The 22793-nt window shown below is 49.8% G+C and overlaps 2 protein-coding genes across 5 annotated transcripts in view; both read left to right on the top strand.

The window, feature by feature from the left end:
- Positions 1-389: 389 nt before the first annotated feature.
- rrp8 (ribosomal RNA processing 8) lies at positions 390-15949 on the top strand. Of its 4 annotated transcripts, none has more exons than XM_072576666.1 (7): positions 390-504; positions 3978-4125; positions 7505-8625; positions 10178-10307; positions 13003-13109; positions 13545-13641; positions 15472-15949. In XM_072576666.1, the coding sequence occupies exons 2-7, from the start codon at positions 4027-4029 to the stop codon at positions 15583-15585; spliced, it is 1668 nt and encodes a 555-aa protein (XP_072432767.1). In that variant the 5' UTR covers positions 390-504; positions 3978-4026; the 3' UTR covers positions 15586-15949. The 4 variants fall into 4 exon arrangements, with proteins under 4 accessions (XP_072432767.1, XP_072432769.1, XP_072432770.1 ...); XM_072576667.1 differs by having other exon boundaries at positions 397-524; XM_072576668.1 differs by lacking the exon at positions 13545-13641.
- A 4125-nt stretch (positions 15950-20074) lies between these two features.
- The window catches only part of LOC140481061 (F-box/WD repeat-containing protein 7-like), a 203383-nt gene continuing 200664 nt past the window's right edge, over positions 20075-22793 (top strand). The window contains exon 1 of the mRNA XM_072576665.1: positions 20075-20411. Coding sequence (XP_072432766.1) covers positions 20301-20411 — 111 coding nt within the window. The 5' untranslated portion in view covers positions 20075-20300. The remainder of the gene's footprint in view (positions 20412-22793) is intronic.

Raw genomic sequence — 22793 nt, 5'->3', positions numbered from 1 at the left:
TGCTGCTTCTCCCTGAAGGGGGGGGCACTGCTGCTTCTCCCTGAAGGAGGGGGGGGCACTGCTGCTTCTCCCTGAAGGAGGGGGGGGCACTGCTGCTTCTCCCTGAAGGGGGGGGCACTGCTGCTTCTCCCTGAAGGAGGGGGGGGGCACTGCTGCTGCTTCTCCCTGAAGGGGGGGGGGGGCACTGCTGCTGCTGCTTCTCCCTGAAGGAGGGGGGGGGGCACTGCTGCTGCTGCTTCTCCCTGAAGGAGGGGGGGGGGCACTGCTGCTGCTTCTCCCTGAAGGAGAGGCGCTGGTGCGATTGCACCTCCTGGTTGATGAGGGCGCTGTTGTCTCTCCTCCCATCCCAGAAGGAGGCGGGCGGGGGGGGGGGGAGATGCTGCTCCTCCCGGGCGGCAGGGGCGCTGTCTGAGGCAGATCCCGGTTTGGGCCCGAAGCCTGGCCCTGGGTGTGAAGTTTGAGCGGCCGGGGCTGCAGCTGGAGATTTGTGATTGCCGCCTGGAGGTCGGGGGATTCATTAATTTGTCAGTTTGAGGATTATTGTAAAAATGTTCAGGGGGGATGTCGAGGCGAGAGACGGGGACAGGAGCTTGATCCAAGGGAGAGGGGTCAACGGAGTGTGGGTCTGGGGGGGGGGGGAGGCAGATGGGGGGGTCTGGGGGGGGGGGGGGAGGCAGATGGGGGGGTCTGGGGGGGGGGGGGGAGGCAGATGGGGGGGTCTGGGGGGGGGGGGGGAGGCAGATGGGGGGGTCTGGGGGGGGGGGAGGCAGATGGGGGGGTCTGGGGGGGGGGGGAGGCAGATGGGGGGGTCTGGGGGGGGGGAGGCAGATGGGGGGGTCTGGGGGGGGGGAGGCAGATGGGGGGGTCTGGGGGGGGGAGGCAGATGGGGGGGTCTGGGGGGGGGGAGGCAGATGGGGGGGGCTGATAGTGGGGAGGAAGATGAAGGGGGGGAGGAGGAAGATGAGGGAGGGGGGAGGAAGATGAGGGGGGAGGCTGACGAGGGGAGGAAGATGAGGGGAGGCTGATCGGGGGGAGGAAGATGAAGGGAGGAAGATGAGGGGGGAGGAAGATGAGGGGGGAGGAAGATGAGGGGAGGCTGATGGGGGGGAGGCTGATCGGGGGAGGAAGATGAAGGGGGGGAGGAAGATGAGGGGAGGAAGATGAGGGGGGAGGAAGATGAGGGGGGAGGAAGATGAGGGGAGGCTGATGGGGGGGAGGCTGATCGGGGGAGGAAGATGAAGGGGGGGGGAGGAAGATGAGGGGTGGAGTAAGATGACGGGGGGAGGCTGACGAGGGGAGGAAGATGACGGGGGGAGGCTGATGAGGGGAGGAGGATGAGGGGGGAGGCTGATGGGGGGGTGGCTGATGAAGGGGGGGAGGAAGATGAAGGGGGGGAGGAGGAAGATGAGGGAGGGGGGAGGAAGATGAGGGAAGGCTGATGTGGGGGAGGAAGATGGGGGGGGAGGAAGATGGGGGGGAGGAAGATGGGGGGGAGGAAGATTGGGGGGGGAGGAAGATGGGGGGGAGGAAGATTGGGGGGTGAGGCAGATGTAGGGGGTGAGGCAGATGTAGGGGGAGGCAGATGTAGGGGGAGGCAGATGTAGGGGGAGGCAGATGTAGGGGGAGGCAGATGTAGGGGGAGGCAGATGTAGGGGGAGGCAGATGTAGGGGGAGGCAGATGAGGGGGGAGGCTGATGGGGGAGGAGGCTGATGGGGGAGGAGGCTGATGTAGGGGGAGGAAGATGAGGGGGGAGGCTGATTGGGGGGGGGAGGAAGATGAGGGGGGAGGCTGATTGGGGGGGGGAGGAAGATGAGGGGGGAGGCTGATTTGGGGGGGGGAGGAAGATGAGGGGGGAGGCTGATTGGGGGGGGAGGAAGATGAGGGGGGAGGCTGATGGGGGGAGGAAGATGAGGGGGCGAGGAAGATGAGGGGGGGTGGCTGATGAACGGGGAGGAAGATGAGGGGGGGAGGAAGATGAGGGGGGAGGCTGATTGGGGGGGAGGCTGATGAGTGGGGGAGGAAGATGAGGGGGGAGGAAGATGAGGGGGGAGGAAGATGAGGGGGGAGGCTGATTGGGGGGAGGAAGATGAGGGGGGAGGAAGATTACGGGGTGTGTGGGGGGGAAGAAAGACGAGGGTATGTGTGTGGGGGGGGGAGGAAGATGAGGGTGTGTGTTGGGAGGAAGATGAGGGTGTGTGTTGGGAGGAAGATGAGGGTGTGTGTTGGGAGGAAGATGAGGGTGTGTGTGTGGGGAGGGGAGGAAGATGAGGGTATGTGTGGGGGGGGAAGATTACGGGGTGTGTTGGGGGGAGAAAGATGAGGGTGTGTGTGTGTGGGGGGAGAGGAAGATGAGGGTATGTGTGGGGGGGGGGAAGATGAGGGTGTGTGTTGGGAGGAAGATGAGGGTGTGTGTGTGTGGGGGGGGGGAGGAAGATGAGGGTGTGTGTGTGGGGGGAGAGGAAGATGAGGGTGTGTGTGGGGGGAGGAAGAAGATAGGGAGGCTGATGGTGGGAGGAGGATAAGGAGGGAGGCTGATGGCGGGAGGAGGATGACGGGGGAGAAAGATGAGGGGGTGTGTGTGGGTGGGGAGAAAGATGAGGGGGGGAGAAAGGTGAGGGGGCGTGGGTGTGTGTGTGGGGGGGGGAGGAAGACGGGGGGGGTGCGTACGGTGGGGAGGAAGACGAGGGGGAGGAAGACGGGGTGTGCGTACAGGGGGTGGAGGAAGACGGAGGGGGTGTGCGTACGGGGGGGTGGAGGAAGACGGAGGGGGTGTGCGTACGGGGGGGTGGAGGAAGACGGAGGGGGTGTGCGTACGGGGGGTGGAGGAAGACGAGGGGGTGAGCGTACAGGGGGGGAAGGAAGACGAGGGGGTGTGCGTACGGGGGGGGGAGGAAGACGGAGGGGGTGTGCGTACGGGGGGTGGAGGAAGACGGAGGGGGTGAGCGTACGGGGGGGGAGGAAGACGGAGGGGGTGTGCGTACGGGGGGGGAGGAATACGGATGGGGTGAGCGTACGGGGGGGGAGGAAGACGAGGGGGTGTGCGTACGGGGGGGGGGAGGAAGACGGAGGGGGTGTGCGTACGGGGGGGGGAGGAAGACGGAGGCGGTGTGCGTACGGGGGGGGAGGAAGACGGAGGGGGTGTGCGTACGGGGGGGGAGGAAGACGGAGGGGGTGTGCGTACGGGGGGGGGGAGGAAGACGGAGGGGGTGTGCGTACGGGGGGGGAGGAAGATGGAGGGTGGGGTGCGTACGGGGGTGGGGGGGGGAGGAAGATGAGGGAGGTGTGTGTGTGGGGGGTTGGGAGGAAGATGAGGGAGGTGTGTGTGTGTGGGGTTGGGAGGAAGATGAGGGAGGTGTGTGTGGGGGGGGAGGAAGATGAGGGGGAATGTGTGTGGGGGGAGGAAGATGAAGGTGTGTGTGGGTAGGGCAGAGATGAGGGTGAGTCTGGGTGGAAGGTGTTGGGGTGTGTGTGGGAGGGGAATCAAGTGGACTGTGAGTGAGGAGCAAACATGGGTGTGGGGGCGAAGTGTTGTGGGGTTTGCTGAAGTGTAGCAAGGGGATTCGGGGACAGTGGGGAAGGATGTTGGGGCTAGAAACAAAAACAAATATTGCTGGAGCAACTCTGCAGGTCTGGTGGCATCTGTGGAGAGAGAACAGTTATCGTTTTGGGTCCCACGACCCTTCTTCAGAACAGTAAGGGTCACTGGACCCGAAACTTTAACTCTGATCTCTCTGCACAGATGCTACCAGATCTGCTGAGCTTCACCAGCAATTTCTGTTTTTGTTTCTGATTTCTAGCATCTTCTGTTCTTTTGGTCTTCAGAAGTTTGGGTTCGTACTGGGGCAGAGGATTGAGCTTCAGGGTAAGAATGGTGCTGCTCTGGGTGTAGCTAGAGTTCTAACCCTGGTCTCTTGATATATTGATGGGGTCAGTGATGTGTGTAAATGGAATGGTGCTTGTTTTGTCGATCATGCAGACAGCCCTTGCTCTGCCCCAGCTGACTGTTTCCCTGCCACAGAGGAGAGATGTTTGATGAGGAGGATTGGAACGATGATGTGGAAGCCAGGGCCCTGAGTAAAGCACTTGTTCACAAGACTGAGTCTCCCCACTGCAATCGCGACCGAGTAAGTTGCGAACTAATTATCCTTTCCTACAATATCCTTTGTCACAGATATAAAACTCAAAGTATTTAAAATATTCATTGTCTATAGCATTATCCACGGAGAGAAATAATTAATGTTTCAGGTCGGTACCTGACAAACCATTAGCAAGTTGTTGCACTGTCACAGACAAGTCTCAATCTCTCAAACTGGGGAGATGGTGGTTTAGTGGTTATTCCAGGCCAGTTGTTATGAAGGTGTGAGTGTGTACTGTACCTTTGAGAAGAGGAGGCTAGCAAGGACTGACTGAAAGCGCAGAGTGTGCTGAACAATTTAAAAATGTTACATATTGGTTGAAACAAATGGCTGGAGTTGCATTGCCATGGAACAGAAACAAATTCCAATTCGGCCAATTGGTTTAAATTATAACCCAGATACCAAAATCCAATCAAATTTGAATTTTACTGTTTGGGATCACATCAAACCAATGAAATGGTCTGACATTCCTGGGGTATAAAATCAAACATTTTGAACAGTTAGGGGGAGAACAGCAAAAATCACCAACAAGTACAGGGTGTTAGTCAAATAGGTCTCTGTAAGGTATCTGGATTAGAGCAGTGCTGGAAAAACACAGCAGTTTTGACAGCATCCAAGAAGCAGGAAAATCAATGTTTCGGGCAAAAGCCCTTCATCAGGAATACAGGTAGAGAGCCTGGAGAGATAAATGAGAGGAGGTGGGAGTGGTGAGAAAGTAGCATAGAGTACAATAGGTGAGTGGGGGTGGGGATGAAGGTGATAGGTCAGGGAGGAAGGTGGAGTGGATAGATGGAAATGAAGGTAGGCCAGTAGGACAAGTCATGGGGACAGTGCTGAGCTGGAAGTTTGGAGCTGGGGTGAGGTGGGGGGAGGGGAAACGAGGAAACTGGTGAAGTCCACATTGATGCCCTGAGGTTGAAGTGTTCCGAGGCGGAAGATGAGGCGTTCTTCCTCCTGGTGGTGAGGGAGCAGCGGTGAAGGAGGCTCAGGACCTCCATGGGAGGCCTGGGTGGGAGGGGGAGTTGAAATGTTGGGCCACAGGGCGGTGGGGTTGATCGGTGCGGGTGTCCCAGATGTAGAGGAGACCACATCGGGAGCAACGGATACAATAAATGATATTGGTGGATGTGCAGGGAAAACTTTGATGGATGGGGAGGGCTCCTTTAGGGCCTTGGATGGAGGTGAGGGAGGTTGTGTGGGCGCAGGTTTTGCAATTCCTGTGGTGGCAGGGGAAGGTGCCAGGATGGAAGGGTGGGTTGTTGCGGGGTGTGGACCTGACCAGGTAGTCACGGAGGGAACAGTCTTTGAAGGAAGGCGGAAAGGGGTGGGAAGGGAAATATATCCCTGGTGGTGGAGTCCGTTTGGAGGTGGCGGAAATGTAGGTGGATGATTTGGTTTAGGGTTGGTAGGGTGGAAGGTGAGCACCGGGGGGGTTCTGTCCTTGTTACGGTTGGAGGGGTGGGGTCTGAGGGCGGAGGTGCGGGATGTGGACGAGATGCGTTGGAGGGCATGTTTAACCACGTGGGAAGGGAAATTGTGGTCTCTAAAGAAGGAGGCCATCTGGTGTGTTCTGTGGTCGAACTGGTCCTCCTGGGAGCAGATACGGTGGAGGCGGAGGAATTGGGAATACGGGATGGCATTTTTGCAGGAGATAAGGTGGGAAGAGGTGTAATCCACGCAGCTGTGGGAGTCAGTGGGTTTGTAAAAAAATGTCGGTGTCAAGTCGGTCGTCATTAATGGAGATGGAGAGGTCCAGGAAGGGGAGGGAGGTGTCAGAGATAGTCCAGGTAAATTTAAGGTCAGGGTGGAATGTGTTGAAGTTGATGAATTGCTCAACTTCCTCGCGGGAGCACGAGGTGGCGCCGATGCAATCATCAATGTAGCGGAGGAAGAGGTGGGGAGTGGTGCAGGTGTAATTATGGAAGGTGAACTGTTCTATGTAGCCAACAAAGAGACAGGCAGAGCTAGGGCCCATACGGGTGCCCATGGCTACCCCTTTGGTATGGGGGAAGTGGGAGGATTCGAAGGAGCAATTGCAAAGGGAGAGGACAAGTTCAGCCAAACGAATGAGAGTGTCGGTGGATGGGTACTGTTGGGGACGTTGGGAGAGGAAGAAACTGAGGGCTTGGAGGCCCTGGTCATGCGGATGGAGATGTAGAGGGATTGGATATCCATGGTGAAGATGATGCGGTCTCCTCTACATTGGGGAGACTGGACGCCTCCTAGCAGAGCGCTTTAGGGAACATCTCTGGGACACCCTCACCAATCAACCACACCGCCCTGTGACCCAACATTTCAACCCCTCCTCCCACTCTGCCGAGGACATGGAGGTCCTGGGCCTCCTTCGCCACTCCCTCACCACCTGACGCCTGGAGGAAGAATGCCTCATCTTCTGTCTCGGTACACTTCAACCCTAGGGCATCAATGTGGACTTCACCAGTTGCCTCATTTACCCCCCCCCCCCCAGTTCCAAACTTCCAGCTCAGCACTGTTCCCATGACCTGTCCTACCTGCCTATCTTCCTTTCCACCTATCCACTCCACCCTCCTCTCTGACCTATCACCTTCATCCCCACCCCCATCCACTCATTGTACTCTTTGCTACCTTCCCCCACCCTCTCCCCGACCTATCACTTGCATCCCCATGCCCGCTCACCTATTGTACTCTATGCTACTTTCTCCCCACCCCCACCCTCCTCTCCACCCTTCAGGCACTCTGCCTGTATTCCTGATGAAAGGCTTTTGCCTGAAATATTGATTTTACTGCTCCTTGGATGCTGTCTGAACTGCTGTGCTTTTCCAGCACCACTCTAATCCAGAATCTGGTTTCCAGCATCTGCAGTCATTGTTTTTACCTCTGAAAGGTATCTGTCCATAAGAAAAGTTGTGCAGTAGAAGACGAAGAGACGACCCCGGGAAATATAGCGAAAAATCTATGAAGAAGAATTGACAAAGTTGACTGATTTTACATTTTTTCTTTGGAAATCTTAATAGGGTTTTTTTTAATCAGACCAGTATTGTAGAGTGGGAGGTAAAAGATAGGTTTAAGAGAAAGGAGTTGTAAATAGTTGTTTAATGTTCTCTTTTGGATTTAAAGAATAAAATTATTAATTTTTACTTTAAATAGTGAGATCTGGGATGGTTCTTTGCCTCTCGAAATTTAACAGATTATGAAGCGAGGTGAGCTTTTCTGTGTGTCTGGTTTAAATTAGCAGTAGGGTTTACCCTGTGTTGTAATACAATGCTCTGAGGACATTTATTTCCAGCCATTCCCATATGCCTATTGAAATAGATTTGGATCAGTAACCTGCTAAGTATTTACATGCTAAGAACGGGAATTGCTGACATAAACTCTTCCTTCTTATTAGAATGTACAGACACCTGGTGGAAAGATGAAACAGAGACTTCTGCAAACGCTGCAGACTCTTTCTGCAGCAGGAGCACCTGATCAGAATCCAGAGGCAACACAGTCCAAGACTGAGTATGGAACTGCAAAGCAAGCTAGGCTGAGAATCAAGAGGAAAAGGAAGAGAAGCCGGGGAAAGAAGGAGAGTGAGGAGACTTTGGGTACAAACCCATTTAAAGAGGGTGCAGAAAAAGGAAATGCAGCCCCTCTGAAATCGCCATTTGCGCGAGCTGTCATAAGAAATGAAAAGCAGAGCAGCATAGGAAGCAAGGATATTGGACATGTAAAAGGTGGAGATGCAGAGGAGGGTGACAGAAGCTCAGCTCCTAGCTCAAAGCTGCTGAAGGCAGGTGAGCTGGGAAGAAACATGACCCAGGGAATGCTCACCCGTCAACAGTGGAGAAACAAAATGAAAAACAAGCGTCGGATCAAAAACAAATTCCACCCGATGGCCACATTGTTTGTAAAGAACCAAGGAGAAATGAAGGGGAAGTCTGACTGTGAAAGGATTTTGAGAAAACTAGAACCTGAACAAGGTGAAGGCAAACATATCACAGACAGACACAAAATTAAAATAAAGCAAAAGAAAGAAAAAGGAGAAGAAGGGAGTGATCCAGCAGAGAGAACAATCTCTGAGACTAACCATGAAAATATGTCTAAACTCAACAAGAGGATAAGAATTCAGAACCAGAACAGTGAGACTGTGACAAGGATTAAGAAAAAGAGGAAGAGAATACGTGAACATCTGTCACTTGCAGAGCAAAGGGACCGTACCTCAGGCAGTTCAGGTCCACTGGCCAGAGACTTGGCACTTGCTGTGGGGGTAAATACCACTGAATCAGGTCCCTCCAGCCTGACCTCAAACCGCTCAGCGGCTTTGAGAAACAAGATGGAAGAACGCCTAAAGTCGGCCCGTTTCCGTTACATTAATGAGCAGCTGTACACCTTGAGCAGTGCAGAGGCTGTGAAGCTCTTCTCTGAGGACCGTGATTCCTTCCAGGTTTATCACCAAGGTTTCACAGCTCAGATGGAGCGCTGGCCAGAAAACCCAGTCGACAGAATCATTCAGTACATCCGAAACAGGTACAGCTGGGCAGAGCATGGGGTTAGAGGGTTGGAGAGGAGTAGCATGCTAACAGTAGCTCACCACCACCCTCAAGAACAACTAGGACTGGCCTAGCCACTGACACGCTTCCTGTGAATGAATTTTTAAAAACATTGCTGTGCTGGCTGGGGGGGGGAATGTTGGGGAGAAAGGTAATGTGGTGGCAATGGCAACGACCTTCTAAATCCAAGAGGGATGAGGTATAGGAGCAGCAGAGATGTGGGCAAGCCTCAGTGTGAAGTAAAAAAAAATGAAAGAATTGTAAATAGAAACAAATTAGTGGAAAAACTCAGCAAGTCTGCCAGCATCTATGGAGAGAAATCAGTTAACTTTTTGACAATTTTGAAAAAATGCCCACCTTCTTCCTCAACTGAGAACTTTTCAGCACCACAGTTGACAGGATCTTCGAACATATCCAATCCATCTCGCAACTGTAGCCCTCCCCCCCCCCCCCCCCCCCCTTCCCTTGCACAACAACGATAGGGTCCCCTTCATCCTCACCTACTATCCCACCAGCATTCACATCTAGAGGATCATTAGCCACCACTTCCACGACATCCAGCAGGATGCCACCATCAGACACAGACTCCCCTCCCTTGTCAGCCTTCCACAGCGACCAGACCCACCGAGACACTTTGGTCCATTCGTCCTCACTCTCAACACTGCCCCACCCCCACGGTACCTTCCCCTGCAAATGAACAAGGTATAACACCTGCCAGTTTACTTCCTCTTTCCTTAGTATCCAAGGGCCCAAGCACACCACCTGGGTGAAGCAGCACTTTACATGCATTTAACAAAATCTAGTTTACTGTATTCGCTGTTCACAATGTGATCTTCTCTACACTGGGAAAATGAAGCGTTTACTGGGTGGCCGTTTCACAGAACACCTGTATTTTGTCTGCATAATAGGCCCTCAGCTTCCAGTTGCCTGCCACTTCAACACACCACCCTGTTCCCTGGCCAACATCTCTGCCTCAGGCTTGCTACAATGCTCCAGCCAAGCTCATTCCAGCTGGAAGAACATGCCATTTTCTGCTTGGGAACACTACAGCCTTCTGGACTCACTATCAAGTTCAACAGTTCTGGGCCCTAAGGTACCCTCTCCCATGTCCTTACTGCAACCCTCACACACCAGGCCTTGTTATTACATAGACTGCCAGTACACACAACTCATTGTTAGCCACTAACAGCCCCCGTTACCAGCTATTCATTCTGCTGGGCTGACCCCTGTCCGCTCCTTTGTCCAATTGTTCTTATTTCTCCTTGGGGTCTATTACCACCTATCGTTACTCCTTATCGCCTCCCTACCTTCTGCATAAAAGCCAACGTTCCTAGCTATCGTCAGTTCTGAAGAAGGGGCACTGGACCTGAAACGTTAACTCTGATTTTTCTCCACAGATGCTGTCAGACCTCCTGAACTTTTCCAGTGATTTCTTGCCCCAGTGTAAACTGTTGAGAATGTCTTTTGTTTTTTGCGTTTATTCAGTGAAGGACCAGCCAGCCTCTAAATTCTCTTTCATGCTCCCACAGACCATCCACTGCTGTCGTGGCTGATCTTGGCTGCGGTGACTGTAAGATTGCCCAGAGCGTGAGCAACGAGGTTCACTCATTTGATTTGGTCGCACTCAATGAACATGTGATTGTCTGTGACATGGCAAATGTAAGTATTGATAGAACCCAACTCTATTCACCAGCGCGCGAGTATCCAATCACCTCCCTGCAAGAGACATGGGATTTACCTAAGATATTCAGTCATATCTCTGGGGACAGCTAGGCCTGACTGTCCAGACATTCCTTTGCTAATGTGTAACTGTACGTCCCTGACGCCTTGTGTTCCCGATTCTCCTATGTCTAAGTTTGTCACTGATTCCACCAATGCTCTCACTCAGTTTCACTCTGATTTCCCCCTCTGTTGACTCTGGTTTCTGCTTGATTTCCCCTCTCTCCCTTGGTCCCAATTTCAACCCGATTCCCCATCTCTCATGATATGTGTTTACCCTGATTTTCCTGTGCTTGCTGTTGTACAATCAGAACATAAGACAAAGAAGTGGAAGTCGACTAATCAGCCCATTGAGTTCCTCTGACATTCAATGAGATCACGGCTGATCTGATCCTCAATTCTAGTTTCCTGCCTTTTCCTCATAACTTGGATTCCCTTACTGGTTACAAATCTGTTTGTCTCAGCCTTGAATGGACTAAATGACCTAGCCTCCACAGCCCTCTGAGGTAAAGAATTCTGCAGATTCACTACTCTGAGAGAAGAAATTCCTCCTCGTCAGTTTTAAATGGCTGACTCCTTACTATGAAATGATGCCCTCTGACCCTAGACTATCCCACAATGGGAGAAAAGCCTTTTTGCACCTACACTGTCAAGTCCCCTAAGAATCTTTTATGATTGAATAAAACCACTTCTCTTTCTTCTAAACTTCTATGAGCACAGGCCCAACCTACTCAACCTCTCCTTATAAGATGGACACTCCATACTAGACGATCCTGTGTCCAGTGCCAGTATATTTATTCTTAAATAAGGATCCCAAAACTATTCCCAGTATTCCAGCTGTGGTCTGATTCATGCCTTGTGTAATTTTAGGGGAAAGTGAGAACTGCAGATGCTGGACATCAGAGTTGGGAGCGTGGTGCTGGTGGTGGGGGGGGTGGGCGGTGGGCGCAGCAGCGGGTTAGTGGCGTCCATGTTGAGGTTTTTGGCGTGGGCCCTTCATTAGGACTCCTTACTGTGGCGGGATTGGGGGTGGGGGGAAGAATCCTGGTGGGAGGGCTTGTGCCCGTAGCATTGATTCTCCTGTTCCTTGGGTGCTGCCTGGCCTGTCTGGCTTTTCTAGCACCACACACTCAACTTTTGTAATTCTAGCAAAACTGCTGTCTTTTTCTACCCAATTCCCTTTGACATTCAGGCCAACATTCCACTTGCCTTCCTTATTACCTCCTAAACTAGCTAGTACATTAATCATGAGTGAATTTAAACATCTTTTATTTGGGAAAATCAAATTAGAAAAGGTAACCATGAGGTAGAATTCATAGCATGTATTTGGGACAGTTGGCAGAACAATATCTGTATCAGGTGAGGGATCTGGTGGTATGCAATGAAACTGGTTTCATGAATGATGTCAGAGCAAAAGACCCCCTCGGGAATCATGACCATAATGTGACATAATACAGAGTGAGAAACTAGGGCTGGAAACAATTGTGCTCGACTTCAACAAAGATAATTTTTTGGGGATGAGTGCAGAGTTGGTTGGAGTAGACTGGGAAACTTATTTAGCTGAAAATACGGTAGAGGAACAATGGAAGATGTTTTAAGGTGGTCCACTACTCTGCTATCCATGTTACATACATCTCTACTTTCGGGTTTCACAGTGTGTCCAACATTACTACTTGGTGTTCTATAAACAGGCAGCACAGTTGCTTAGTGGTTAGACACTACTGTCTCACAGTGTCAGGGACCTGGGTTCAATTCCTGCCTCGGGTGACTCTCTGTGTGGAGTTTGCACATTCTCCTCGTGTCTGTGTCGGTTTCCTCCAGGTGCTTTGGTTTCCTCCCACAATCCAAAGATGTGCCATGCTAAATTGCCCAGTGTTAGGTACATTAGTCGGGTAAAGATAGGGTAGGGCAATGAGTCTGGGTGGATTACTCTTCAGAGGGTTGGTGTGGACTTGTTGGGCCAAAGGGCCTGTTTCCATATTGTAGGGAATCTGATCTAAAGAACTCCCACTATGTTTTCCCCTTGCTCTTTCTTAACTCCACCCAGATTGATTTTCCATCTTGATCCTTCAATCGAAGATCATTTCTCAGCCATGTAATGATGTCGACCTGCATGAGAAGTGTTAGCCCACTTCCTTTTCTTTCTTTCTTTGTGTCTCCTAGATGTATAATTTGTTGGATATGCAGTTGCCAATTGTTTCTGTTACCACAACTAAACTATACCCAATTACCTCTATTTGTGTATTCAAACCATCAACCATGTACATTGGGATAAAGCACCACGAATTTGGGCTTTTTAGTGTTCTCTATTCTGATTGGACTTGATGTTTGCCATTTCTTTATCTGTCATGTGTTGCTTCGTGGGTGGCTCAGCAGTTTGGCTCAGTGTTCTGAGAACTTGTATTTATTAGAACATATTTGCCACCTCTTCTGGATGTAGTTAGGGATGAGCAATAACTGCTTGTTTTGTCAGCAATACACTGTTCGTGAAAACAAAACATTTGGGAAAAGAATTGAAGGTTCAGGCAAAGAGCAGGGACTAACTGGACTGTTCTTTGATGTACTCAGTGGGTGCTCTTCTCTGATTTTCAAAGAAACTGAGCTTGCTTTTGACATCTTGCTTGTGGTGCTTCAGGTTCCTCTGCATGCTGAATCAGTTGATATCGTTGTCTTCTGTCTTGCACTGATGGGCACGAATCTTGTGGATTTCCTGAGAGAGGCCAATCGTATCCTTCAACCAGGGTAAGCTCGGTGACTCCCTTTCACTTAGTCACTCAACACATTGGATCAGGTCCTTTCAACTCCGCTGCATTTTCCTAATCTAACTCTCAAATCCTGCATATCTCTCGTATGCCTCCTAAAAAGATTTATTTCTATAGCCCCTTTGAGACCTGCTTTTGAATTTTGGAGAGAAGTTAGAAAATGTTTTAATCTGGAATACAGGAGAGCTGAAAGGTGGGCTTCAGCTGTTTAACTCTTTTGACACCAGTAACCTGAGGGGACAACAGCAGGAGGGAAGAAAGAGTGGTGAGGGTGGAGAGGCGTGGGAGAGCGACCATGGACTTATTGTGTTGGTGGATGAAGGAGGAAGAGCTGATCGTGAAAATGACCCTGGGGCCAGTGCAACAGGTTCACAGTTGATATGCTATCCATCTCTGGATCTTTCTGTTTGACCAGGGGGATTCTGAAGATTGCTGAAGTGGCCAGCAGATTTGAAGATGTTCGGAGTTTTACCAGTGTCCTTGGATCTCTTGGTTTTAAACTGATTTCAAAGGTATCGTTTAAAACCACGCTTGACTTGACTAATCGGGGGTAGGGATTGTAGTGATTGTAACAAGGTCAGCCAGGTGGACATCATAGAATGTGTTCCCTGTTTGGGGCTGTTAACCTGGTTCAGTCAGGTAGCCCTGGCTGACTGTTATAAACAGAGTTTCCACTACCGCAGTTAGGCAGTAGTGTGGGGGTAAAAAGGGAGAAAAAAAACCAGGAGTGTCAGAGGTTCTGTTCACTGAGAGCTGGCTCTGAAGGAGCTGGATCAATGTCAAGGACGCGCCATGTATAAACAAAGGGTGGACTTGGTGACAAATACCAGACTCTATGGAATTACTTCAGCTATCACCTTCATTTCCTTTAATAAATCCCTCTCATCCCATGAGATTAATAGTCCACATTTGAGCAGGTCAAGTGAAAAAAAAAGTTTCAGGGCGTGGCATGGTGGCGCACTGGTTAGCACTGTTGCCTCACAGTGCCAGGGACCCAAGTTCGATTCCAACCTCTCTGTGAAGTTTGCACATTCTCCCCATGTCTGTGTGGGTTTTTTCTGGGTGTTCTGATTTCCTCCCACAATCCAACGGTGTGCAGATTAGGTGGGTTGGCCAGGCTAAATTGCCCATAGTGTTCAGGGATGTGCAGATTAGGTGCATTAGTCAGGGGAAAATATAGGATAATAGGGTAGGAGAATCATTCTGGATGGCTTACTCTACGGAGGATCAGTGTGGACTTGTTGGGCCCCAAAGGAGCCTTCCACATCCACCAAAGTTTCACCTGCACTTCCACTAATGTCATTTATTGTCTCCTTTACATTGGGGAGACTGGATGCCTTCTCGCAGAGCGCTTTAGGGAACATCTCTGACACACCCGCACCAATCGACCTCACCGCCTTGTGACCGAATGTTTCAACTCCCCCCTCCCACTCTGCTGAGGACATGCAGGTCCTGGGCCTCCCCCACCGCCGCTCCCTCACCACCTGACACCTGGAGGAAGAACGCCTCATCTTCTGCCTTGGAACACTTCAACCCCAGGGCATCAATGTGGACTTCACCAGTTTCCTCATTTCCCCTCCCCCCACCTTACCCCAGTTCCAACCTTCCAGCTCAGCACCATCCTCATGACCTGCCTTAACTGCCCACCTATCCACTCTACCCTCCTCTCCGACCTATCACTTTATCCTCACTTCCTTCCATCCACCTATTGCACTCTTAGCTACCTTCTCCCCAGCCCCAGCCCCACCCCCCTCCCATTTATCTCTCCATCCCCAAGGCTTCCAGCCTCATTCCTGATGAAGGGCTCCTGCCTGAAACATCGATATTCCTGCTCCTCGGATGCTGCCTGATCTGCTGTGCTTTTCTAGCACCACTCTAATCTAGACTCTGATCTCCAGCATCTGCAGTCCTCACTTTCACGTTGTTGGGCTGAAGATCCTGTTTCCACACTGTGGGGATTCTAAGATTCTGATCACACTTAACAGCTGGCTCTGAGAGAACTGGATCAGTGTCAAGGACTTTCCACTTGGAAGTAAAGGGTGACTTGGTGATGGGCTGCTGGTTTTGGGGAAGGAGTGGGGAATGTGTACTGTTGTGGAAGGAGAGGTTCTTGTAATGAGGTTGAGTTTCTTAGTCCAGTTTTGGAGCTGGTGTCATGGCAGGGGCTGGTTGGGGATATCAGTGGTCAGAGTTAGTGGTGGGAGTTGGTTGTGGGAATAGTCAGCAGGGATGATTCGGGGAGGGACAGCTGGTCTCTGGAGAGGGGGTGGTCCTGGCCTAGAAACTTCATTGTATCATGTGATATTTCGGTGCTCAGGCATGTTGTTTGCTCGTTCCCACAGGACACGCAGAACAGATACTTTTATCTGTTTGACTTCATGAAGAATGGGTCTCCTGTGAAGAAAGGGAAACTTCCTCGTCTGCAACTAAAGCCTTGCCTTTACAAAAAACGCTGAGATCCTCTGGAGATTGAGTAAACTACAGAATGTGAGAACAGAGATTACGGAGGGAGGGTGTTTCCCCACAGACTGATGCAGAACTGTAGAAAACAAGACATTCAGTATTCTTTTGCTGCCTTTTTCAAATGGGATGATTCACAAGGATTTTGTAATACCTCACGAAGAAGGCAGAGTTTGGCCCGTGCATAGAGAAGCAGTGATCTGAGGGTGTGTACACTTTTGGACTGCTCGAGTTGATTGGAATCTGTGCCGGTTAGGTTTTTGTACTTGTGATTAATTTGTAGATTTTGAATTTTGTATTTTCATATAAATTTTGATGATGGGTCATCAAAAGTCTTGAGTAAACAGCAATGACTGAGAAGGACTTTGTAATGAGTCTACAATATCACTTTGATTCCAGTTGGCCCTTCCCTAAAACTAAGTAAAGGGTCTTGACTTTCATAGAATCACATCGTACAAAAGAGGTCCTTTGGCCCATTAAGTCTGTACTGACAAAACAATGTGAATTCTGCAATAGCCTTGAGTGGTGTGACACTTCAAATGCTTTTCCAATTATTTCTAAAGGTTGTGAGTTTTCCTACTTCAGCTACCCTCCCAGGCAATGCATGTCAGACATCCACCATCCTCGATGTGGAAAAAAGACTTTCACAAATCCCCTCAACCTCCTGCCTTGCACTACAAAAATGTGCTCCTTGTTATTGACCAAGAGAAAAGGCTGATTTCTATCTAGCCTGTCCATGTCTTTAATTATCTTATACATCACTATCAGGTCCCCCTCTTGGCTTTCTCTGTTAAGAAACCAACCCAAGCCTATTCAACCTCTCTTTATAGTTGAAGTGCTGTGTCCTGGTGAATCTCCTCTGCACCCCCTCCAGTGCAATCACATCCTTCCGACAGTACAGTGACCAGAAACGAACACACAACTCCAACTGTAGCCTCCGAAAGTCTTGTACAGCTTCAACACAACCTTGCTGTTGTGGCCTGAGAAAAGAAGTCACTTCTGATTGAGTCTGGTGATTTGATAAAGAACCACTGGACTGTAAACGTTAACTCTGCTTTTTCCCCACAGATGCTGTCAGATCTGCTGAGTTTCTCCAGCAATTTCTACTTGTATTTCAGATCTCTTGCATCTGCAGTTCTTAATTTTGTTATACCTCTGACTGTTCTAAACTCCATCAGATATGGTCATGTGACAATCTAATCCTTCCAGGTATTCAAAGCTTTAAACTTGTCTCTTCCATAAATGTTAAACATACTAGCCCCATTTATCTCTCCACTCTGGAGACTTCCTGCCTCTATTCCTGATGAGGGCTTTTGCCTGAAACATCGATTTTCCTGCTTCACAGATGCTGCCTGACCTGCTGTGCTTTTCCAGCACCACTCTGATCTAAACTCTGGTTTCCAGCATCTGCAGTCCTTACTTTTGCCTACTAGCCATGAGTGTCTATTCATTTCTCTTTCATGTGTTGTCTGATTTTTCTTGAGAGCTAAGTAAAGTGTTTTTACAAATATATTAAGGACAAAAGGGTAACTAGGGAGAGAATAGGGTCCCTCAAAGATCAGCAAGGCAGCCTTTGTGTGGAGCCACAGAAAATGGGGAAGATACTAAATGAATATTTTGCATCAGTATTTACTGTGGAAAAGGATATGGAAGCTATAGACTGTCAGGAAATAGATGGTGACATCTTGCAAAATGTCCAGATGACAGAGGAGGAAGTGCTGGATGTCTTGAAACGGTTAAAGGTGGATAAATCCCCAGGACCTGATCAGGTGTACCCGAGAACTCTGTGGGAAGCTTGAGAAGTGATTGCTGGGCCTCTTGCTGAGATATTTGTATCATCAATAGTCACAGGTGAGGTGCCGGAAGACTGGAGGTTGGCAAACGTGGTGCCACTGTCTAAGAAGGGCAGTAAAGACAAGCCAGGAACTATAGACCAGTGAGCCTAACCTCAGTGGTGGACAAGTTGTTGGAGGGAATCCAGAGGGACAGGATGTACATGTATTTGGAAAGGCAAGGACTGATTAGGGATAGTCAACATGGCTTTGTGCGTGGGAAATCATGTCTTATAAACTTGATTGAGTTTTTTGAAGAAGTAACAAAGAAGATTGACGAGGGTAGAGTGGTAGATGTGATTTATATGGACTTCAGTAAGGCGTTCGACAAGGTTCCTCCTGGGAGACTGATTAGCAAGGTTAGATCTCATGGAATGCAGGGAGAACTAGCCATTTGGATACAGAACTGGCTCAAAGGTAGAAGACGGAGGGTGGTGGTGGAGGGTTGTTTTTCAGAGTGGAGGCCTACGACCAGTGGAGTGTCACAAGGATCGGTGTTAGGCCCTCTACTTTTTGTCATCTACATAAATTATTTGGATGCGAGCATAAGAGGTACAGTTAGTAAGTTTGCAAATGACACTAAACTTGGAGGTGTAGTGGACAGCAAAGAGGGTGACCTCAGATTACAACAGGATTGTGACCAGATGGGCCGAGAAGTGGCAGTTGGAGTTTAATTCAGATAAATGCGAGGTGCTGCATTTTTGGAAAGCAAATCTTCGCAGGACTTGTACACTTAATGGTAAGGTCCTAGGGAGTGTTGCTGAACAAAGAGACCTTCAAGTGCAGGTTCATAGCTCCTTGAAAGTTGAGTCACAGGTAGATAGGATAGTGAAGGAGGTGTTTGGTATGCTTTCCTTTACTGGTCAGCATATTGAGTACAGGAGTTGGGAGTACAGGACATTGGTTTGTCCACTGTTGGAATATTGCGTGCAATTCTGGTCTCCTTCCTATCGGAAACGTTGTGAAACTGAAAGGGTTCCAAAAAGATTTACAAGAATGTTGCCAGGGTTGGAGGACTTGATCTACAGGGAGAGGATGAACAGGCTGGGGCTGTTTTCCCTGGAGCGTCAGAGGCTGAGGGGGTGACCTTATAGACGTTTACAAAATTGAGGGGCATGCATAGGATAAATAGACAAAGTCTTTTCCCTGCGGTCGGGGAGTGCAGAAGTGGAGGGCATAGGTTTAGGGTGAGCGGGGAAAAGATATTAAAGACACCTAAGGGGTAACTTTTTCCACACGGAGGGTGGTACGTGTATGGAATGAGCTGCCAGAGGAAGTGGTGGAGGCTGGTACAATTGCAACATTTAAGAGGCATTTGGATGGGTATATGAATAGGGAGCTTTTGCCCGAAATGTCGATTTTCCTGCTCCTCGGATGCTGCGTGAACTGCTGTGTTTTTCCAGCACCACTCTAATGTAGAATCTGGTTTCTCACATCTGCAGTCATCGTTTTTACCGATATGAATAGGAAGGGTTTGGAAGGATATGGGCCGGGTGCTAACAGGTGGGACTAGATTGGGTTGGGATATCTGGTTGACATGGACGGGTTGGACCGAAGGCTCTGTTTCCATGCTGTACATCTCTATGAGTCTATTGTGAAAGCTGGACATGTGTAATAACAAAGCAGCCCCCTCCCCCTCCCCCCTCCCCCTCCCCCCTCCCCCCTCCCCCTTCCCCCTTCCCCCTCCCCCTTCCCCCTTCCCCCTCCCCCTCCCCCTCCCATTCCCCCTCCCCCTCCCCCTCCCCCTCCCCCTCCCCCTCCCCCTCCCATTTACATCTCCACCCCCAAGGCTCCCAGCCTCAGTTCTGATGAAGAGCTCCGGCCCGAAACGTCGATTATCTTAGTCCTCGGACCTGCTAAACTTTTCCAGCAACACACTCAACGCTGATCTCCAGCATCTACAGACCTCACTGTCTCCCACCTAATGTTATTGTTTAGAAAAACTGCCCATTCGCACGGGGAGGAGCAGACTGCAATAAGTGCGCAAGCGCAGTATGCGCTGTCTACACTTGTGCCGCTCCCAGGTGACCACGTGCCACCGCGCGCCCGGAATCCTGCCCCAGTGCTTGCAGTAGCCAATGGGTGATAGAATGAATGATTGCCATGTCGGTTAACCAATAGAACGGAGGGAGAGGGCGCTGTCCGGGCGGCCATTATAGTCTGACTTACAATAAAACCATCGAGGCAGTATCCGGTCGAGGTTCGTGTTATGGTCTCTAATTCCAAGCCTTCAAATAAAGTTCAGGCAAATAAAGAAAAGAAACAAACGCGATGTTTGGATATAGCCAAGCGGGGTGGACAGTACCCAATCAGTGAAGTGCTGCCTTGACCGGCATTTCTCTCAGCTAATCTGAATGCAGCTCAATCTGACTGGTGCGAGAAACATTGAGGGACGGGTGGATTGACCAATGAAACATTGGGTGATTGTGAGTGGCTGTTGTGTTAACCATTCAGGTGCGTTGGATAGTAGGCGGGGAAATAGAGTTTTCGGATTCTGATAGGCGTTTGATCGCTAATGGACATCGATTCTGGCCAGTAGAAATGGGGCATTGCCCAGTCGGCGTGGTTATAATAACTAATCAGAGCTGTGGCCGAATGATTGACAGCAGCCTCAGCCAATGGGTGTGGGTTTGCTGACCGGCAGCCAGCGGAAGTGGCGGGTTTTCCGTTTGTTTTTCTGCCGGTTTCTGGCGCCGCTTTTCCTCAGGAAAGTTTTGGGTGAAAATCCCTGGGGAGTGGAAGAAGTAATCCCTTCACTTAATCCGTAAAGCACCTGCTTGGACCTGAGGGCAGGCGACAAAATCTGGCATTCCCCTGAATCGACTGACGCCGACCGGTCGAATAATAGGCGAAAGATCGAGGCCTCGCGGCCTAACTCCATGGAGTCGCCCGAGAAAGTCGATGTGAACAGGGCAAGCGCCGAAGAACTGGAAACGGCGCTGTTTGGGATCGGGAGGAAGAGGGCGAGAGCCATCGTGAGGAGGAGAGAGGTGAAGAGAAAGGGGGAAGGGAGTTCGGGGGGGAAGGGGAGCAGTGGGAGGCAGGGGGAGAAACAGGAGTGGTTAGGGGAGAGCATGGCTATCGAGGTGGTTGGGATGATTAGAGGGCGAGGACTAAAACGTGTGAGATTGATGTAGGCCATTTAGTCCGCTACATGTATATTTATTGAAACAGTGATTCAGTCTGATCCAACTCAGATACTTTCCTGTGAGAGATTTCAGAAGACAGCACCATCGTGGTGAAATAATGAAAAAGTAACGTTTGCTGTTAAACTCAAAGAAAAATCTTTCTAGAAGAATAATGGCAGGTCAACAGATGAGTCTTAAAATGATGTTTAAAAAAAGTGTAATTTATAATCTGAGGAAATTAGCAAGGTTTAAATGTTAAGGATGACTAAGAGGAGCCGTGGTTGAGAGAATTAATAATGAAAAACAAGAAATGGCAGGTGTGTTGAGATACAAATAACTTTTGTCCTAAAAACAATTGTGAGTCAAATGAAAGGGAGGTATAATCAACAAGGTATAGCAAAAAATTGATAATTATAAGGGCAATAGGTGAATAGTCAAGGGAAATCAGGAGGGCAAAAAGAGGACATGAGATAACTGGCAAATAGGGTTAAGGAGAATCCAGAAATATTCTACTAATATATTACTGACAAAACAGTAATGAGGGAGAGAAAAGGCATCCCAAAGTTCAGGAGAAAGTGAGGACTGCAAATGCTGGAGATCAGAGTTAAAAAAAATGGTGCTGGAAAAGCACAGCCAGTAAGGCAGCATCCAAGGGGCAGGAGAGTCGGTATTTCCTGACGAAGAGCTTATGCTCAAAACATCAAGTCTCCTGCTTCTCAGATGCTGCTTGACCAGTTTTTGAGCAAGTGACTAAGAGGATTGAAGAAGGCAGAGAATGGATGTGCTCCATATGGACTTCAGGAAGGTATTTGACAAGGTTCCTCATGGTAGACTGATTATCAAAGTTAGATCACGTGGGATGCAGGCAGAAGTAGCCATCCAGATAAATAACTGGCTCGAAGGTAGGAGACAGGTGGATAGTTGCTTTTCAGACTAGATGCCTGTGACCAGCATTGTGCCAGAAAGATTGGTGCTGGGTTCACTGCTTTTTGTCATTTGTATAAATGATTTGGAGGTGAATACAGAAGGAACGGTTAGTAAACTTGCAGTTGACATCAAATTTGGAGGTGTAGTGTAGTGAACAGTAAAGAAAGTTAGGATTAGAGTGGTGCTGGAAAAGCACAGCAGGTCAGGTAGCATCTGAGGATCAGGAAAATCGACGTTTTGGACAAAAGCCCTTCATCAGGGATGAGGCTGGGAGCCTGTGAGATGGAGAGATAATTGGGAGGGGCTGGGGTGGGGAAGCTGATAGCTCAGTGCAATAGGTAGATGGAGGTGGCGGTGAAGGTGATAGGTCGGACAGGAGGGTGGAGCAGATAAATGGGAAGGAAGACTGACAGGTGGGACAGGTCATGAGGACCGCAATCCCTGGTCATCTCCTCTGCCCTGATGCTCTTCAACCAGCTCGGCACCGTCCTCATGACCTGTCGCACCTGTCAATCTTCCTTTGCACCGATCTGCTTCACCCTCCTCTCCAACCTAGCACATTCACCCCCACCTTGATCCACCTATTGAGCTCTCAGTTACCTTCCTAGCCCCAACCCCCTCCCATTTATCTGTCCACCCCTGAGGTTCCCAGCCTTATTCCTGATAAAGGGCTCCTCCCTGAAATGTTGATTTTCCTGCTCCTCGGATGCTGCCTGACCTGCTGTGCTTTTCCAGCACCACTCTAATCTTGACTCTAATCTCCAACATCTGCAGTATCCACTTGCGCCTAGCAAAGAAGGTTACTTCCGAGTACAGTAGGATCTTGATCAGATGAGCTGATGGAGCTTAATTTAGATAAATGTGAGGTGCTGTGTTTTTGAAACACAATTTAGGGCATTCTTATACATTTAATGTGAAGGTCTTGTAGAATGTTGTTGAACAAAGAGACCTTGGAGTGCAGGTTCATAGTTCCTTTAAAATGGAGTCGCAGGTAGGTAGGATATTGAAGAAGGCGTTTAGTATGCTTTCCTTTATTGATTAGAGCATTGAGTAGAGGGTTTGGGTGGTCATGTTGCAGCTGTATGGGACATTGGTGAGGCCACTTCTGGATAAGCCATTCAATTCTGGTCTTCCTACAACAGGAAATTTGAAAGGGATCAGAAAAGATTAATAAGGGTGTTGCCAGGGATGAGAGTTTGAGCTGTAGGGAGAGCCTGAATAGGCTGGGGCTATTTTCCCTGGAGAGTCAGAGGCTGAGGATTTCTAAAATCATGAGGGGCATGGATAGGGTAAATAGACAGTCTTTTCCCTGGGGTG

The sequence above is a fragment of the Chiloscyllium punctatum genome, chromosome 9 (assembly GCF_047496795.1).
Source record: "Chiloscyllium punctatum isolate Juve2018m chromosome 9, sChiPun1.3, whole genome shotgun sequence".
NCBI classification, from domain to species: domain Eukaryota; kingdom Metazoa; phylum Chordata; class Chondrichthyes; order Orectolobiformes; family Hemiscylliidae; genus Chiloscyllium; species Chiloscyllium punctatum.
This window is presented reverse-complemented; position numbering and strand designations above follow the sequence as displayed.

Coding starts and splice junctions, on each gene's coding strand:
- rrp8 (XM_072576666.1), top strand. CDS start 4,027: ATGTTTGATGAGGAGGATTGGAACGATGATGTGGAAGCCAGGGCCCTG. Junction 4,126..7,504: donor CCCACTGCAATCGCGACCGA/GTAAGTTGCGAA, acceptor CCTTCTTATTAG/AATGTACAGACACCTGGTGG. Junction 8,626..10,177: donor ATTCAGTACATCCGAAACAG/GTACAGCTGGGC, acceptor ATGCTCCCACAG/ACCATCCACTGCTGTCGTGG.